Source organism: Danio rerio, chromosome 21 (genome assembly GCF_052040795.2).
Source record: "Danio rerio strain M-AB ecotype USA chromosome 21, GRCz13ab, whole genome shotgun sequence".
Classification (NCBI taxonomy): domain Eukaryota; kingdom Metazoa; phylum Chordata; class Actinopteri; order Cypriniformes; family Danionidae; genus Danio; species Danio rerio.
In genome coordinates this window covers 11,411,344-11,432,117 of record NC_141041.1, presented here as the reverse complement: position 1 = coordinate 11,432,117, position 20,774 = coordinate 11,411,344, and the positions used below count along the sequence as shown (strand labels likewise).

General features: G+C 34.9%; 1 protein-coding gene and 1 long non-coding RNA gene across 6 annotated transcripts in view; one reads left to right on the top strand and one right to left on the bottom strand.

The window, feature by feature from the left end:
• The window catches only part of hcn1 (hyperpolarization activated cyclic nucleotide-gated potassium channel 1), a 200,515-nt gene extending 187,463 nt beyond the window's left edge, over nt 1–13,052 (top strand). The window contains exons 8-9 of one of the 3 annotated variants that reach the window (XM_087300883.1): nt 2,469–2,505; nt 9,163–13,052. In XM_087300883.1, coding sequence (XP_087157009.1) covers nt 2,469–2,505; nt 9,163–9,349 — 224 coding nt within the window. In that variant the 3' untranslated portion in view covers nt 9,350–13,052. The remainder of the gene's footprint in view (nt 1–2,468; nt 2,506–9,162) is intronic. The other 2 variants (XM_087300881.1, XM_087300882.1) reach the window with 2 other exon arrangements.
• LOC141379990 (uncharacterized) overlaps nt 1–19,452 on the bottom strand; it is a 225,950-nt gene extending 206,498 nt beyond the window's left edge. For all 3 annotated transcript variants that reach the window (XR_015520054.1, XR_015520053.1, XR_015520052.1), the window contains exon 1: nt 19,239–19,452. This is a non-coding gene — a long non-coding RNA (uncharacterized LOC141379990). The remainder of the gene's footprint in view (nt 1–19,238) is intronic.
• Between the last annotated feature and the right edge of the window lie 1,322 nt (nt 19,453–20,774).

Below are 20,774 nucleotides of genomic sequence, written 5' to 3'. Positions count from 1 at the left end.
ACTGTAAAAACATACATATATGATTAGAAAGAAATGCATTTAGTTAAATTGACATTACAATGTTTAAGGCATGTCAAAGAACATTGGATGGATGGATGGATGGATGGATGGATGGATGGATGGATGGATGGATGGTGTAAACAATGTGTGGAAGGATGGTTAGCGTAAACGATGGATGGATGGATGGATGGATGGATGGATGGATGGATGGATGGATGGATGGATGGATGGATGGAGTAAATGTGTGGATGGATGGAAGGATGGTTAGAGTAAACGATGGATGGATGGATGGATGGATGGATGGATGGATGGATGGAATACTACTATGGATGTATGCATGTATGGATGGAATAAACAATGTGTGGATGAATGGATGGATTGAAGGAGTAAACAATGTGTGGATGCGTGGATGGAGGGAAAGGATTGAATACTCCAATGTGTGGATGAATGGACAGAGTAAACAATGTGTAGATTGGAAAAATGGATGGATGGAAAAATGGATGAATGGATGAAAGGAGGAAACAATGTGTGGATGGATGGAAGGATGGTTAGAGTAAACAATGTGTGGATGGATGGATTGAATACTGCAATGAATAGATGGATGTGTGGATGGAATAAACAATGCGTGGATGAATGGATGGATGGAAGGAGTAAATAATGTGTGGATGGGTGGATAGATAGAAAGGATTGAATACTACAATGTGTGGATGGATGGATGGATGGATGGATGAATAGATGGATGGATGGATGGATGGATGGATGGATGGATGGAAAAAATGGATGAATGGATGGAAGGAGTAAACAATGTGTGGATGGATAGAAGGATGGTTAGAGTAAACAATGTGTGGATGGATGGATTGAATACTGCAATGAATGGATGGATGTGTGGATAGAATAAACAATGTGTGGATGAATGGATGGATGGAAGGAGTAAATAATGTGTGGATGGGTGGATAGATGGAAAGGATTGAATGCTACAATGTGTGGATGGATGGATGGATGGATGGATGGATGGAGTAAAAATGTGTGGATGATTGGACGGATGGACAGACAAATGGATGAAAAAAATGATGGATTGGTGGAGTAAACAATATTTGAATGACTGGATGAAAAAAAACTGATGGATGATTGATAGGTGGAAGGAGTTAACAATGTGTGGATGGATGGATTAATGGATGGCTGAATGGATGACTGAACAGATGGAAACAAATGCAGACAACTATGTAAATGGGTAGAAGGATATATGAATGGATGAAAGCAAAGAGAGGTGGATGAATGGACAGATGGATGGATTGTTTGATGAATGGACGGGTAGATTAATTGATAAATAAAAACCATCCATAGAGCTTTACTTCCCCCAATTTCTCTATGACTTCATACATTCATCCTTCCATTTACACGGTTGTCTGGATGGATAAAAGTATGGATGGATATACATATGGATGAATGGATGGATAGATAAAAAGATAAAAATGTAAGTATGGATGGATATACATATGGATGAATGGATGGATAGATAAAAAGATAAAAATGTAAGTATGGATGGATGTATGAATGGATTGACAAAATATGCAGATAAATTAAGACTCGGCAACATATGCAAGTGAATTTAGAAAACGAGAACATTTTATTGTTAAAATATTAAATGTGTGAAAAGAATGTGATGCCACCGAGCACGTCTAATTAATATCAGATTTAATGCTATTTTCTGTCATCTTAAATCTCTTAAGGTCTTAATACTGTACATAAATTGTTAAAACTTAATCATTTTTATACTATATTAGATAGTAATGCAGATCATTCAGTGTAAAATGTGAGAAACTTATTTAAAAAGAAATCTCCCTTAACATTGCATTATGATAACAATACATAGTTTTCATAATTGTTCCATAGTGCAAACGACAATCCTGCATTTTGAATTAAAACTCAAAAGCATCCAAATAATTTCTGGGTCACTGAATGCTATATTCTTAGCTAAGTGTAACCCAAAATTACATAACGTCCTGCACAAACCTCTGTGGACCCGCCTGATGGCAAAACTTAGTCAATAAAATATGACATACCAACTAAATGTTCCTGCAAGGGTGTGAGAGGGCAAGCACAGCTAAACCACACGAAGCAGGACACATTCAAATACCTTAAACCCCTTAGAACAATGTTTCCCAACCACGTTCCTGGAGGACCACCAACGCTGCATGTTTTGGATGTCTCCATTGTCTGTCACACTCATTACAGCTCTTTCAGTTTCTGCTAAAGAGCTGATGATCTGAATCAGACGTGTTTAGTTAAGGAGACATTGAGCAAAGCTGGTGAAAAGAAAGAAAATGTGCAGAGCTGGTGGTCCTAGAGGAACATGGTTAAGAAACACTGCCATAGACGTTGTTTGATCCTGAAGAACCTTGTCTAGAAACCCTTTAAGAACTGATCTTTTAGAGTCCCACGAATAACATGTTTTTGATCATTCACAGTACTCACGATACCTACGAACTACTTTTCAGACATCACGTAAGTCTGTAGACATGCAGTGCGTGTTGATTTAGTAGTAGATCTTAGTCTACTCGATGTTCAGCCGGACTCTTTTCAATGTGGCTATATTATGGCCTCTGAATTCTGAGAATTATTATACAGGAGACATTTTATAGACCATTTTGAGGGAAGTAATTTCCCTCAATTTAAATTCGGATTAAATTGCCTCATGATACAGTTAGTTTAAAAAAAAAACAAGGATAACATGTTCATGGACCAATGACATCACCACATTGAATTGGTCTGTATTCTATGGGTTGAAATCATTATTGCAGGATTTACAGCAGATCCTTAAAAAAATCTATGTATGAATTAGATTTTCCAAAATTCAAGACCAAAAAAGTCTTATTTTTAATTATGAGAGGTCTTAAATTCTTGATGTTTATTTAGACATATCAAAATATTTTACTCAATTACAATGTATCTCATTTGTGTTATGTTTTAATATTCTTGAGAGAGTGTGCAGAATTTATGTTTAACATAATTTGTTTTACATCTCTTGTGTGAAAAGTGAAATAGTTTAAATTGGAGGTTAATTATTTATGTGTGTTGGGTTATGAAATGTGTACAGTTGAAGTCAGAATTATTAGCACCCCTCTGAATGTTTTTCCTTTTTTAAATATTTCCCAAATTATGTTTAACAGAGCAGGGAAATGTGCACAGTATGTCTGATAATATTTTTTCTTCTGGAGAAATGTTATTTGTTTTATTTCGGTTAGAATAAAAGCAGTTATTAATTTTTTTAACACCATTTTAGGGACAAAATTATTAGCACCTTTAAGCTTTTTTTTTTTTTTTTTTTGATAATCTACAAAACAAACCATTGTCATACAATAACTTGCCTAATTACCCTAACCTGCCTAGTTAACCTAATTAACCTAGTTAAGCCTTTAAATTTCACTTTAAGCTGTTTAGAAGTGTCTTGAAAAATATTATTTACTGTCATCATGGCAAAGATAAAATAAATCAATTTTTAGAAATGAGTTACTAAAACTATTATGTTTAGAAATGTGTTGAAAAAATCTGCTCTTCGCCAAACAGAAATTACGGGAAAAAATAAACAGGGGGGCTAATAATTTAGGGGGCAAATAATTTTGACTTTAACTGTATATACTATCAAAATTTGCATTTGAAAATCTGAGAACTGACATTGTGTTTGTCAATTATGTGCCTAAAAAATCAAGATGAGTTTGCCTTATAATATTTTTATTAATTACACAATGATCCATTCATAAATCGAGCCACTTGCTTTGTTATTCGTTTACATTCGAATGACTTGGTTCCAAATGACATTCTATTTGCGCCACCAACTGAAAGTTTAATATTTTAATGAGAAAAAAATTAAAAATGAAATTATTTGGTTCGTAAACGTTTCGTTCCGTAAATGCTCAAAACAAAAAACATTTTGTAACATTATTTCTACAATTGTAAATGCAGTGTTCTGCCACCTCTAATAGACATTTTTTTTAAACAGCTATTTAACTTGACTGGAAATGCAATTAATTAATATTATAAAAATAAAATTAATATTTTATTCTGTGCTAAGGTTACACATTTTTCTAGTAAAATAAAAGTACACTAATATAGATAATAATGCCCCAGAATCAGCCCGGTGCATAAAAATATATATATAAAAAATGTGTTTCTGAATGAGCTGTCACCAAATCAGTCAAAGAAAACATCAAAATGTAATATAATTATTAGCAAAATTACGATATAATTAGTCAATATTGCACAACCCTAATATAGATTATATATATTTTTTTATTTATTTATTTGGGTTTTAAAGAATTACAATGATATTTCACCCACATATTTCACAATGAAAATAACCTCAATTAAAAATATAAGTATATTATATTTATATTATATTTATACTAATGTTAAAAATATACGTTTTTATTTTTCTTCTTTTGTTAAACATAAAAGAAGATATTTAGAAAAATGATGATTGCTGGCACCCATCGACTTCTATAGTAGAAAAAAAAAGGCAATGGAAGTCAATGGGTGCCAGCTACCACCATTTCTCAAAATATCTTCCTTTGTGTTCAACAGAATAAAGTTTTGAACAAGTGAAGGATGAGTAAATAATGACAGAATTTTCATTTTACGGTGAATTATCTCTTTAAATAGAATAAAACTTGATTAAAAACTGAAAAGAAAAGTGCACAAGGCCTGTTTTTTTTCCCCATCTCAGATCTGACTGACCTTTTATAAACCCCACCCGGCTATGTTTACCGCTCCCAGACTAGTCGATACTCACCGCCAACAAGAAAGTTGTGTATATTTGGATATGCAAGGACACGACATGACTGTAAAACCTCTGCAGGTCTCCAGGGAGGTCTTTGTCCTTACTGCGATTATGCACGCGTTATTCCTGTCCCCCTGAATAAAGTGTTCCCGTCCAGACCAGACTTGTTCGTTCTCAAGAGCCCCTTTTCGTTCTCCAGTGTCATACGATCTCTCATTTTCTGCCTCGGGTAATAACAAATGGCACAGTGCTGAAACCCCTGGCATTATTGCTTATGGATTGCTTTAGCCTATGGGAACATAAATTGTACAGTAAATTATTAGGAGACGGTTTTGGAATTCCTTCATCCTCACTGTCGTTCTCTAGCACATTATGTTCTTAATAGCAGATCATATTGTTCTTCTTGTAACTTAAACCACCATCCATCTGGTGCTGATGGCTTATGTCCACATGTATTTGGCCGAGTACAGAATGTCTACACCAAAAAAAGGAGGGAAAAAATCCTATTAAAGTTTATACAATATCAGATCACACGAGGAAACTTGACTTTTTAAGTTTTGCCAGTTTATTGTCTAATTTATTCGGATTCATACGAGTTCAGTCAAACGAAAATCTTTGATTTTTAAAGGGAGGATTCGCACCAAACCCACCCTGAAACTCAACCGCCATTGATGGATGAGCAAATCATCCAAAAATTTATGAATGAGATTGTACAAATTAGCCACTTAATCATAAAGTTAAGAATTGGTGTAAGACAACATTTGCACCCATACTAACTTTTTAGAAATTATATATATATATATATATATATATATATATATATATATATATATATATATATTGTGTGCATAAAAGTCCGTATATTGATGCATTTTATTGCACAATATTCAAATATTTAGATTAGTTATCAAAAAACTTCAAAAAGTTATGCATTTTAAGCATTAGTTTACAAAAAAAATGGTAAAAATTCAAAGTTTACTGAAAGATTTTGAAAAGTCAATGTTTTTTTGAATAACACAATGAGACGAAAAAAATAACTTTTTTTTTTTTTTTGCTGTGCAGTTGCATAACAATAGTTAATGCTACCCCAGTTAATGTTGTCTCCACATTCCCTCTAATATTATTTAGCGGTCTATGAGTTTCTAGTATTAATTTATTCATTCAAACATGGTAAACACAAAGAGAATTAAGGCTCTTACTTTCGCACTCCTTTATTTTGGATACTGCGAGAACAGTTTCTTTCCCATTGTGCACGTCAGAACTGAAAATCCGGTGCAACTGCCGCAAGGAGGTGTATTCCAACAGTCGTGTCCAAATGTCATGTGCAGTGGAAAGGCGGCTATAGAGGTACCGTCCATACAACGTTGAGATGTAACATGATTAGACGTTGATATTTGGTTGATTTTAGGTTGGACTTTGACGTCGGCCTGACATTGGATTCTAACATCAACCTGATTTTGCATTTCAAAACAAAATCCAACGTTCCTCCCATGTTGGTGTCCTGTGCCTGCAGGGATCATTTCCGAAAATCAACCATAGTCATAGTATATATATATATGTGTGTGTGTGTGTGTGTGTGTGTGTGTGTGTGTGTGTGTGTGTGTGTGTGTGTGTGTATTTATATGTATATGTTAGTTTATTTTAAATTATTTATTGGGGTGAAGGGAGAGAGACTATGGTTGATTATTGGAAATGATCCCTGCATATATATATATCATTTCCATGACATGTCAGAAAAAACTGAATTATTCCATTAATGATGCAACACAACTGCAATTCAGTGACTATCATCATCTGTCGTGACAATACATTAGCATTTCCCCAATAATCTAAGCACACGGTAAGGCTACGCAGTATATCGTTTAAGGATCGATATTGCAATATTAAATAGTAAGATATTCACAATAAGATATGCAATGCTGATTTGGGATTAAATGACCCGGAACCCCAGGTCAAAACACCTGAGATTTAGAATTTAACAATAATAGGGTGAAAGTTAATCATGTGCATGTGTTAAGACCTGTGACTGTAAGCATTTTAAAAGAGCATAATGAATAAAGATTTATTTTATTAAATAATTTATATGATGAGGACTATACATTGTTAATTTACATCTGATTATTAAATTTCTGTAACCAAATACTGTTAGACTCTCTGAAGAAAACTGTAAATCACTATTTATTTCAAATTAATATTTGCTCCATTGTGTTTATGACTGTGTTTTGTATTATATGTATATAATAAATTACAATATATATATATATATATAAAAAGAAGTATAATATAAAAAAAAGTTATTTAAGTCATCTAGTGAAATTATATCTCATTATATTATGTTATGTTATGTTATGTTATATTATATTATATTATATTATATTATATTATATTATATTATATTATATTATATAATTATATTAATAATAATAAATTAATTAAATTGTTATTAATTAATTAATTATTCATAATCGAAAATCGAATCGAATCGTGACTTAAGAATCGAAAATGTAATCGAATCGAGAATTTGGAGAATCGTGACCCCCCTAATACACACACACACACACACACACACACATATATATATATATATATATATATATATATATATATATATATATATATATATATATATATATATATATATATATATATATATCACAGTATATATCGCAAAGAAAAAAAAATATTGCAGCGTCCATTTTTTTCAATATTGTGCAGCCCTGGCACACAGTAACAATATATTCATATGAACTCTTAAATTCATATACTATTTTTCTCAGTCTAATTTCTAAACACGAAGTGCTCTAGTATTCACTCCCTAATGATAACATCCATAACAATTGCCTTCAAAACTGCAGGCAGCTTGATAATAAAACTTTATGCATCCCACAGCAGCTTGATCATGAGACTGAATTCACCTTGAATGGTAAAAACCCCCAGCATGCCCTCGTGCCTGATTCACTCATACAGCTATGGATGAAAGATTGATAGCCTATTGCTTTATGCCTTCAGCTCATAAGAGCCTTACTCCGTCATCTTATGTAACAATAGAGCTCGGCTCAGCTATTGTGTTCAAAAGGGCAGTAACAGAAGAAGTTCACGGACAAATCAATCCATCCCTCATTTATGATAGCAGCAAAAACAGTGACTTGGGTAAAAGAAATGAACAGATAAATTTGTAGTATAGTTAAAGTCATATTTGGAAACCTTAATAACCATTGCAGCAGACATCTAATCTCAGCTTCTAGCGCAAACAATCAGTGGATTTTTCTTATTGCTGGTTTTAACTTTGTTGAACGTGGCATAGATATTACAGTAACCCACAAACAGACGGATTTATTGACTGCACTGATTGGTGATTTATATTGTAATGCAACTTTGTAGACTATATGTAGGACTTGCTGTTCCACTAAACAAATTAATCAAAAAGAAAGAAAAAAAAAACACTAAAAATGTTTTTAAATGAATTTTCAAAGTGACAACATTTAATATCTGACATTTAAACAGTTTAATGTAATCCTTTATAATTTAAGCAAGTGTTTGCAGAGAGCTTCTTTAATCATTTCCCAGCAACATTTAGTATGTTTCTCTTAAATAAATTGTGTTATATTTTATGTTATTTTATTCCTAGCTTAACCTTTCAGGGTATATGACAATACAATATTTTTAGCAGCCATGACCTTGATTTAACAACTACAATTAAGTCTAAATGCAATAATATTAAAGACATTGAGTATTGTACTATTGACGAAGAGATCATTTCATTCAGAATAAAGGCCTACTTTTAGTCAGTGTGTTTGTTCTGTTAAAAGTAGTATTAGATACCCTGCTGGAAAACAAACAGCTGACATGCCTGAGCAGTCTCATCTCCTAGCCTGACCAAGAATGTCCAGTTTAGAAGGTTATTGTAGAAATGTCTAACTAAATAACAATGATCAAAACCCTTCTAAAGCCAGCAGACAGACCAGCCTGACCAGACAAGGAGATCAGCTGAGATAGCAGACCAGTTTGGGGGGGGGTTGGGAAACACTTAAGGCTTGTTTTTCAGCAGGGTAATGATACTTGTGAGCATCTGTGCTGTGCTCAGAGATTGTGATTGTTTTAGACTTTAAAATGTGTGTATTTGCTATAGCGATAGCGAACAGCTGAACTGAGATTCAGTGCCTAGCCAAACGAGGTAAGCACCTCAGATGTTGCATTCAACATCAGCCCTACTTTAAAATCTCTACTTAGGAGTGACTAGCCTCCCCTTTCTACATCCGTGATACCTTTGTGCTTCTCCTTTCACTGTTGAACACCCTTTTGTTATCCCATTTGGTTTAAATGTTACCTGCTGGATGCAAACTGAAGACTAACTAAAGACTTTTCGGTTTCGCTCCCCTCAACAGGGAAGAAGAACTCGCTCCTGCTCCAGAAATTCCAGAAGGATCTGAACGCTGGCGTCTTCAACACTCAAGAGAACGAGCTGCTGAAGCAGATCATCCGGCAGGACCGAGAGATGGTGATGATGGTGGATCGGAAGCAGTCAGTCACGGGGATGAACTCCACGCCGATGTCTGGAAACTCCATCATTAACTCTCCCGCTCAGCCACCGTTCGCTACAGCGACAGCTATTCTTGGGAACAACCAATTACAGCAGCAGGCCGCCCCACTAAGCTACAGCACCTCCGCCACTATAACCCCGTCAGGTCGCGTGCCGCCTTCACAAGGCGTCACGTTTTCAGCACCGAGCGTTTCTCATGGCAATTTGAGCTCCTCTTCGCCCAATCCCCCTACGCCCTTGCAGCAGCCAGCAGGGGCAATTATGTCCCCTTGTTCGTTCACTACTTCCATTTGCAGTCCGCCAGTGCAAACCCCTATAGCTAGCCGAACATTCCAGTATGGATCACCGACGGCCTCCCAACTGTCCCTTGTACAGCAAGCCTTACCACAGCAATCCTCCCCAGCCTCTTTACCCCAACCACCAGCCCAACAGCAACCGCAAGGGGCGTCCCCTCAGAGGAGTGATGTCCACAAGAGTGCGCAGGCCCTCCAGTCTGGCAGCCTGAGCAAGGACTTACGCCACCTCTCCGCCTCGCAGCCCTCGCTGCCCCACGAGACCTCACTGGCTGCCCGGGCGCACCCCACATCGGGCGAATCACTCGCTTCCATTCAGCCACCACCCATGGGATCCGCGGCAGGCATCCAGGCCCCGGGCTCCGTGCTGCAGAGCGGCATCCGCACCAACGTCCCTCAGAGGGTTGCCCTTTTCCGGCAGATGTCATCGGGTGCATTACCGCCAGTGCGCACAGCACCCTCTAGTGCCCAGCACAGGGATTCAACGGGCTCCAGGAGAGAGTCGGCAGTCTTAAGCAGTACAGAGACGGAACAAGACAAGATGCGATTCGCATCGAATTTATGATCCCGTTTTACTTTTTTCATGTTCATTTTTTTAAAAGATATTTTGATTGATTTTTATGGAGAGACTACCGAAAAAAAAAAAACGGGGAAAAGACTTGTATTTTTTTTCCTCCAACTTCCTCTGAAAAGATAACCTCATAGCTATCCTGTACAGAATTTCCTTGTACTATATTTTAGACACACTTCCCCTTCAACTTAAGAATGTATATTATACAAATCTCTCTCTCTATATATATAAATATATGTGCAAATCCAACTAGAATATTTGGCACCGACCATATGGGAAAGAAAACAAACTCTAGTATAAACGCAAGTCTTCCTCTCAAACATATGTGACTATAACTTGTCTGAAAATGGTCTTTTCTGTTGATGTTTTTTTCTTACAGTTATGTTTTTCGTTATCGTTTTGGGTATGGGAATGCAATGATGTTTTTTTTTTTTTTTCTGTTCTCGAAGAGAAGATGACAAAACAAGTCCAGCATTCAGCAGCTTTTGACATCACTGTGGAAAATGTTTGCGCATATCAAATCTGGGAAAAATACTAAATGTTTAAAAAGCACATCTACAAACTGTTACTGTCTGGAAAAAGAAATAATGATAATAGTAATAATAATTTTAATTATAATATCAGAAAAAAGGTGCAGTTTCGATCTCTGCAATACATTGTGTTGTGCAATAATTGCGTCACATTTTAAGAAGGGAATTAATGTGTTGTTTTCATTTTTCTTTTTAATATAGTTTATTTTTGTCAAGGATGTGTGGTCAAATCGGACTTTATTTTCTGATTTCAGAATGAGACGGACATTATGAAATGTCACTTAAAGACTGTACATTTACAATATTTATAAAAACTAAAGATTATCACCATTATGCAATAGACTGTGATATAAAGATTATCTATATGTGTGTTGTACATAGTTTTGTAGAGCTAGTATTTACAAAAAGTAACGTGTGGTGCATTTCTCAAACATGGCAATGTCTTATCTCTGTCAGCAGCCTGGGTAATGCCTATATATGCATATATATATAAATATATATATTCAAATGGTAATATGTGACGACAAACATCAGAAACAATCATTAGAGATAAGAAAACCTTAATGCAAATAGTAGCGTTACAGAGTAGGTAGTAATAAAGACAATTCATGTATTCAGAAATATCATGCTGGCGAAATATAACGATATATGAGTGATTATAGTGCAGTTGGGGGAGGGGAAATGCATCAACATTATCAACAAAGCTTAATGCATCATTTCCAAATCTCTAAATGAGAATCAAATGCATTTATCTGATCATGTTAGGTCTGCTTCCATACCCTGATAGGCGCTTTATTTTTATATTAATAGTGTTCTTCTTATGAATCAGTATTAATAACTCACACACACACACACACTACTCCAACTTCTGTTATGGCAATGCATATTCCATTATTGTTTGCATTTAACATTTTAAGACTGTGAAAACCACATTAATGTATTTATTTACACTGTATGTCATGCTACTAATGTTCTCACCGAGTCCAAGACACGTAACATACTGTAATAATCTGTAAACCGACAGCACTGGGGAGATTATTGTCAAAAGATTTACAGATTTGGAAGAAAGAAAAACAGAAGCTGCTTTGCATTAAGGTTTTTATCTCTTCCGCGTGTCGATTCATCCAGTCCGGGGCTTAAGACTTTGAAATAGCATGTCATTCACCTGTATTGGGGGTTAAACATTTGGTTACCCCTTCTATTTTTAACGAATTTGTGCAATACAGCTACCGAAAGTCTGTAGGACTGATCTGACCTGTGCAAAGTCTCCAAGCCCCCTTGCACAATGTTTTTAAAGATGATCCCCCTCCAAAAAACCCTAACAAAAGACAAAAAAAAAAACACTTGTGTCAGTACTGTACCGGTGCAAATCCCATGAAGCGATCATAAACGCATGCATTGTCACAAATACTTTAAAAAAAAAATAGAGAGAAACTATTTTAAAAATGTTGACGTTTAAATGTATTGTGAGATTACGTTTTTTTGTTTCGTTTCTTTTCTGCCTAGACGTTCTCTGTGCGTATCAAAAACATTGCGTTTTCACGAAAAAGGACATTCTTAAGTATTTGTGCCTAAACTATAGCCATGTTTCATCCTGTTCATTTTATGAACGTGAGTCGTGTTGTGTGTGCGCATTCACACACATACACACGTATGTAAACCAGTGTATACGTGTATGTTCAATGTTTTCCGACAAGAACAAAATGCAATGGGAATGGCCAAACGTATTGGATAAAAAAGATGGTATATCAATGCGATTAACCATACTAGTGAAAAAACTGTCTGTTTATCGCATTTAACAAACACATCAGTATCGACTGGAATCCTGGCAAAATGGGCAATTGTGTGTGTGTGTGTAACTTTATAGCCACCGATGTTTGATGTTGTGTGGAATGAAACTGGCCAAAGCGAAACATTTCTAAACAAACCTTCATTGTGAATTGCACTTTCTGTTTAAAGAGAGAGAACGAGAGGAGTGGAAACATATTAGGGTTGTCATGATACTGGAATTCCGTACCAATCAATACTGAACATTCAAAAACGTCTAACATATGAGCGCATTCTTAAACACCACTGATTTGCCATTATGTTCATGTGCTTTACAGAAATGGCTGAGATTGGTCGTGAAGGTCATCATACACTGAAATCCCCACTGTTTCTTAATACCAAGTAAAGTTTGGACTTTCGTTCTTGAAAGTTCAGACTTAGAAGAATAAACTACCGAGGACACAACTCGGGTACTTACTCAAATGGAACGGCAGTGTACTTTATAACGTCACTTACCTCAACATCAATTCATCAGATTTCCTGTACATTAACAATAAAATGTTTGGTCACTCTTTATTTTGACGGTCCGTTTGTTGAATTTAAGTTACAATGCATCTACATGCTAACTATTTCAATTATAAGTAGACTGTTAGGTTGGGGTTAGGGTTAGTTTATTTGCAAAGTTTCTTATAGTCAGTTAAATGTCTGTTGAAGGAGCAGTATCAACAGATATTAAGCTGACAGTCTACTATTACTCAAAAAGACCATCAAAATAACGTTTTACCAAATGATTTAATTATAAAAGGCACAGCCTTATAATCGATATTATTAATCAATATGTTTGATTTAAGAAAATATAAACATAAATTGCTATAAATGTGAAGTAAAATGTATTATTATACACAGACTCGTGTCTTTGATTATCAGATTTAATAAACTACAATGGACATTATACAAGTATACTATTTCAATTATAAGTAGACTGTTAGGTTGGGGTTAGGGTTAGTTTACTTGCAAAGTTTCTTATAGTCAGTTAAATGTCTGTTGAAGGAGCAGTATCAACAGATATTAAGCTGACAGTCTACTATTACTCAAAAAGACCATCAAAATAACGTTTTACCAAATGATTTAATTATAAAAGGCACAGCCTTATAATCGATATTATTAATCAATATGTTTGATTTAAGAAAATATAAACATAAATTGCTATAAATGTGAAGTAAAATGTATTATTATACACAGACTCGTGTCTTTGATTATCAGATTTAATAAACTACAATGGACATTATACAAGTATACTATTTCAATTATAAGTAGACTGTTAGGTTGGGGTTAGGGTTAGTTTACTTGCAAAGTTTCTTATAGTCAGTTAAATGTCTGTTGAAGGAGCAGTATCAACAGATATTAAGCTGACAGTCTACTATTACTCAAAAAGACCATCAAAATAGCGTTTTACCAAATGATTTAATTATAAAAGGCACAGCCTTATAATCGATATTATTAATCAATATGTTTGATTTAAGAAAATATAAACATAAATTGCTATAAATGTGAAGTAAAATGTATTATTATACACAGACTCGTGTCTTTGATTATCAGATTTAATAAACTACAATGGACATTGTACAAGTATAAAGTACTAGACATAATCAATAAGAAGATAACGTTAAGCAGTTTGATAAACAAACAGCGTATAACACAGTTACATAATTAAAGACAATTATAAAACGTAACAAAATAACACTGCCAAAAATAATACACCTGAAAATAAACAATGGATTTAAAAGACCAAAAACTGTCCGTTAGATATACACAAGATTTATAAAATATTATGTTTTAACTACACTGTAAAAACAAATCTGTGATTTTACGATTTATTTCCAGCAGCTGGGGTGCCAGAAAAAAAGTAAAATAACGGCCGTTAAATTACAGAAATATACTGTAAAATAAAGGATATTAAATTACAGAAATAAAAAAAAAATTAGTAAATTTCTGTAATTTAATATCTGTTATTTTAACAGTAAATTTCTGTTATTTAATTTTTTTTTCGGAACCCTAGCTGCCAGAAATAAACCGTAAAATTACAGATTTTTTTTTTTACAGTGTACAATAGAGAGATGAGATCCAGCGGTTTATCCAAGATAGACTGGTTGAAGTAAAGCCGCTCTTGGCAGGGGAGGTGTTCCTGTGCTCTCGCTGACAGTCTGGGGCTCAGAGTCCGCATAAGCTCAAGCACATTGTCAAAGACACGCTATCTTTGTAATTAAACTGCCGATTCAAGTTTAAAACAACTACATTCTCTCCTGAAAAATGTAAAACTTTATTTTGTAACACAACAGAGGAGTATTTTTTAAACCATATGGATTTCTTTTCCGCCATTAGCTTTCGCTGGCTGGGCTACAAGGCATCCTGAGATACCTTCACTTCGCAAGTTAAGACTGCAGCCCTTGATGACGTAGTTGACCAGGTCCACTACGTAGTTGACAATTGCCTACACCCCCTTACCTTAAATCCAACAATTACAGTAGCATGGGCGGTACAAGGTTCACTACTTAGTTGATGATGATTCACGAGAACACTAGAGCGCAAGCACAGATAAGAACGCATATTGAGTTCAGCCTGAGTGTAACCACAGATACAGGGACACTGGAGCTTTTCAAAGTCAAGGCAATGAGCTGATTTGTCTATAAGCTGACATACGAGCGATTCATTAATGAATCGCGCCTTTAAAACGCTCCAATGTGCCTCTATCTGGGTTACACTCAGTAAACAGTGGTGAGTTCGGTGAACTGATAACCTTCGCGGCCAATCACAGTCATTTCTGTTGAGTGCTCAAATGTTTCGCAGGAAATGGACACTTTAAAAATTTCAGTATTGATTGGTACCAAATTTCAGTATCGTGACAACCCTAAAATATATACATTAGTTGGTTAACTAAAGGGGTTGCTACTGTACATCATCCAGAATCGCATATTTTGGCTCTTGTGGGTCAAATACAACAAAAAGCGCTTAACTCCTGCTATGCCATAGTGTATAGAAACTAGTGTACAGATTTAGAGGAGGTTCAGCAGTGCTCTGGGTATCTGCTATTTTTTTGATACTGTACTTGCCTTTGGAGGGGAACGCTTCCCGTGTTAATGTGCTTTTTCCTCTCAGCTTTAAACACTGTTCGAATTTGGGATTGGGAAAGAGAGACGTTCATGCAATGACACACAGAGAAATGAGAATGCTGTCACTTTCTGAGGAGGTGTTTAAGAAAACCAGCACATATCTTGGTATGTTTGTTTGTTTTGTATTTATTTGATTTTGTTTTCATATATTTGTGTTTATGTGATGGGAAATGAACAATGCAAAAGGAAACGCAGGATGCTTGAATAAAGGGAAAAACCAAAATGTTTGGTTTGCGGCCTCCACGATTCAGGGGAAATCATTTTTTTGGTTTGATATGTTCAGCGATGTGATGCAAATGGTGGAAGATTCTAGAACAGGCCTCAAGCTTTTTCTTAATCTCAGTAGTAGTTTTTTTTTCCATTACGCTCGTTCATGTACACCAACGCTTGGTTTGAAAAAAAAAATGTAAAAAAAGAATAAAAAAAAGGAGGAAGAAGCATTCAATAAACAACGAAACATGAACAATTAGTTACTTGATCCTGAGTAAAGAAAGGTAAATGTATACTTTCTTACACCTATATGCAGACAAACGGTGTTTGTCAAAAGTTATTTTGATTTTCATGTTTTCTTTTGTTTCTTTGTAAATAATAAAAAAAACTTTAAAATATAGAGAAAAAAAAATAAAAGAAATATTGCCATTTACTACCGGGCTTCTGTGTGTTTTTGTGATAAGATGCCGATTGATAATCGGACATAAACTTGATTGGTAAGCTGCGCCAACCTGATTTCACCAAGGTGGACATGTTCCTGGATTAACATCTATGTTGATTCTGAAACAACATTCCAATCAGCCAATCACAATTAACCCTTTACAGGCATCCTTACCACCTGGCTGACCTTTTATCCATAGGTTATAATTATCTTAGGCCATCATAATATTTATTAGAGTTGTGTCAGTATAATATTCAATCCAAGATGTGGGCCACAATTTTTTTTTTCCAAGTGTGCACCCTAAAGGGGCCTGTCAAAATAATCAATAGAACGACTTATCCCACAAAGCATAGACATGATCTCAAACATTTTTGGTGATGCAATACATATATTGCCCACACATTCATTCATTTTCTTTTCGGCTTAGTCCCTTTATTAATCTGGGGTCGCCACAGCGGATTGAACCGCCAACTTATCCAGCATATGTTTACGCATCTGATGCCCTTCCAGCTACAACCCATCTCTGGGAAACATCCATAAACACCCATTTACACTTATACACTACTGACAATTTAGCTTACCCAATTCACCTGTAAGCTTTAGTCTTTGGATTGTGGAGGAAACCGGAGCACCCAGAGGAAACCCACGCGAACGTGGGGAAAACATGCACCTCCACACAGAAACGCCAACTGACCCCGCAGAGGCTCGAACCAGCGACCTTCTTGCTGTGAGGGGACAGCACTACCTACTGCACCACCGCGTTGCCTATCGCCGCTACATAAAAACCAATTCTAGCAACACTTCAGCTGATTGTGCAACATTTCTAGAAACACTATAGTATTTACTATAAATTACTTTTGTTACCTCTGTTACTTTTTTACCTTTGCACTTTTTTTGTCAACATTTATTAATATTTTCTCAGGATATGCATTTTCACATTCTGATTCCAATCGCTTATGAAATTGTTAAAATGACTATAATTAAATATAACATTCTTAAGAATAAAACATGATGTGTTCTTTGAAGGAGTGAACTGGCATTGGGATGATATTATTTGCCATTCTGGCACTTTATAATGAGTGGCATAAAATGGACTTAAAATGACGATAATATCGTTTATCGTATTATATTTTAATACGACGTGTTATATTTTAACATTGTGTTATATTTTAACCCAAAATAGAAATTGTGACAGACCTTCGTAAAGGGTTAAGGGATTAATTTACAGTTTCTGTTATTGTTAAGAGAATAATTTACAGTTACGGTTGGGTATAGAATGCTGTAGGTATGGATTACATTTTACACAAAAAAAATGATGTTCCAGGATCAACGGAGATGTAAATTCAGCATCGTATCGTAAATGGCAAAATTATGACGTTTAGTGAGCTGAGCATTTAACACCAAAAGACAATTAAGTGAATTAAATAAATAAAACACTAATTCATGCAACGAAAAATGGCTTCATGTCAACAGTCTGACAAAATGTACATTTACACAACAGAGTACTAAAAGTAAAAAAAAAAAAACTCTCCGTTTGATTAAACACAACAACATTGTCCAAATGATTCATATTTACTAGTACCATCAACCGATTAAAATATGTGGTCTAACTGATTACATGGTGTGGCCATTCATTAATTAAATAATCACATATAACTGCAAACACAGCCAGATATTATACAATTCAGTTTTATTTATAATGTGTTATTAAATGCAAGCCTATAACTTCAGCTACAATGGTCATTTTTATTATAATTATCACTGACCACAAAATCTATGAATTTTGTGACATTGGTTCAATATAACCATCACAATTGGTTACAAATGACAATTTTAATCATTATTGAACATAAAACAATGTCTTAACCCTATGGAAAATAACAACTTAAACCAGCCTTGGCTGGTTGGCTGGTTTTAGCTTGTCAACCAGCCTTTATTTCGAGGGGTGTTGGACATTTCCAGCCTGGTCTTAGCTGGTCAGGCTGGAAGATGACCAGCTAAAACCAGCTTGACCAGCCAAAACCAGCTATGTCCAGATTAAACCAAGAAACCAGCCTGGAAATGGCAAAAACCCCTCTAAAACCAGGCTGGTCGACCAGCTAAAACCAGCTAACCAGCCTAGGCTGGTTTAAGCTGTTTTTTTTTTTTTTTTTGTTGTTGTTGTTGTTTTCTCCAGCAGGGAAGGTAACCCTATGACCATTTTGTTGATTACTGATATTGTCTATTATTTAACACAAGCCTATTAGCTATATTCCAATGGACATTGAACATATGCCTCATACTACAAAAATCAAAATTGTTATTTCTCTATTAACTCTTTCCCTGCCAGTGTTTTCCTGAGATGAGATGAGATGAGATTAAGATGTTTCCAGCCAATGCCAGTATGTTTGATGATTTGCACCTAAATTTGACAGCATTTGAAAATACTTTCAACTAGTAATATAACCATATTAAATATCAAAATAAAGAACCAAGACAAGAAAATAATCTATATTCATGTGTTCATGTTTTATACCCATTTACTGCAGTTCTACAAAGTGTATTTAAAGTGTAAAATTCCCAGCTCTAATATTTACACATACAGAATTGACGATAAACGCTGCATTAAGCATGTTGGGCCAGTAGGTAGCAACGTCACCAAGAACAAAAACAGTCCTCTAATGCCATTAACACAGCCTTCAAACTGCACAAATTAATCTATTAAATGTAACAACCTAGCGTCGGCCTAGCAACCACCTAACAACAACCTATACCAATAATTCAGAACAAATCAGAAACACTCTGAAATACTATGAAAACTGTTGCACATGCGTCGTTATTAGAATCCGAATCAATTGTACTCTTTCTACAAAACCGACAACAAAGACAAAATCCATCCACATCATCCAATTGAATGTCTTATCTCTCTTCAGTAAAAATAAAGTAAAATAGTTCTTACCTTCTCAAGTCTTTCTGCTTCCTTTTTCTTGAATCCACCATTTTGTTCAAAAAGAGTTCAATTAATCCACTTGATTGTTCCTCATAGCATAGTTGTAAAGTCTGAGGGATAAAAGTTTCATATTTTGTGTGTGTGTAACTGGGAAGGAAAATAGGAGTAAAGTTTAACATAAGCTAGGCTAAACCAGGTGCATCTGAGAGGAGGAAATGCAGGTGGAAGATGGCCTTGACAAAATCTACTTAAAAGTCCCTCTCCAAGAATAATAACAAATAAATTTGCATTTGTGTTTGTGTGTTCAGAAGTTGCCGTTAGTTATTCCAACAGGAGTAATTAAAATAAAATGACTTTAAAACCACTTTCCCTGTTCAAAAAATGTTCTATTAATCATTAAATGTAAAAAAATATATGTATTATTTTTTGTTTTTAAAAATGACTTGTTTAATGGTATTTAGAATATGTTTTTTCATCTCTTTACATTCAAGCCAACAACTTGAACGTGACATGACAAACTTGTGAAATGATTATAAATGTCAACAAATAACTAAATGTTATTGTTATTAATTAATGAGCCATTATTGAATGTGTTGCAGAAATATGTTTTTGACAGTTTTTTTACAATATGATAAGTCAACAAATATTATATCAAAAAATAATTAATTTTGCTGTATAATTCATGCAACAGATGGTGATGTAACTTTTCTCACCAAATATTCAAGATGTGAACAGTATCACTCTCAAACAAAAACACTGCACATTGAAAACTGATAACGTGAGTGTGTGTGGTTTCAGATCCCCAAAAACATGTAAATTAATGGTCAAAAATAGATGATAATAATAAAGTTTTCAGCTTTTAGTTGAAATATTTCTTAGAGTGAAACTTTGGACAGAACTTGTTGTTTGACATACAGTTTACAAGATGTTTAATCGACAGTGTTCCAGTGCAAACAGTGCTTGAAAATAACATCAAAATTGATATATACTTTCATGGCATGATTGCCTTGCCTTGATCAGGTTATTTGTTTTTGTGTGACAGAAGACTATTACTAGTGCTCAGCTAAAATAAGCTGTACAAAATATATAGGCTACAAGCTGAAATACTGTAATAAAACAGATTTTTTTTTTCTTAAGCATAGGCATACTACAAATAGGCGTGAAATATGGGACTGTCCTGAAAAACACAAGACTTCAAGACTTCAGAATTTTTTGTATACATACCCAATACCCCATAATGACAATGTGAAAAAAAAAGATTTTTTGAAATTGTTGCAAATTTATTAAAAATAAAAAACCATGTATATAAGATTGTTTCGAGGCACAAGGCTGGGGAAAGTTACAGAAAAATTTCTGCTGCTCGGAAAGTTCCAATGTGCACAGTGGCCTCCATCATCCGTAAGTGGAAGATGTTTGAAACCACCAAGACTCTTCCTAGAGCTGGCCGGCCATCTAAGCTGAGAGATCAGTAGAGAAGGGCCTTAGTCAGGGAGGTGATCAATAGCTCGATAGTCACTCTGTCTGAGCTCCGGAGTTCTTCTTCAG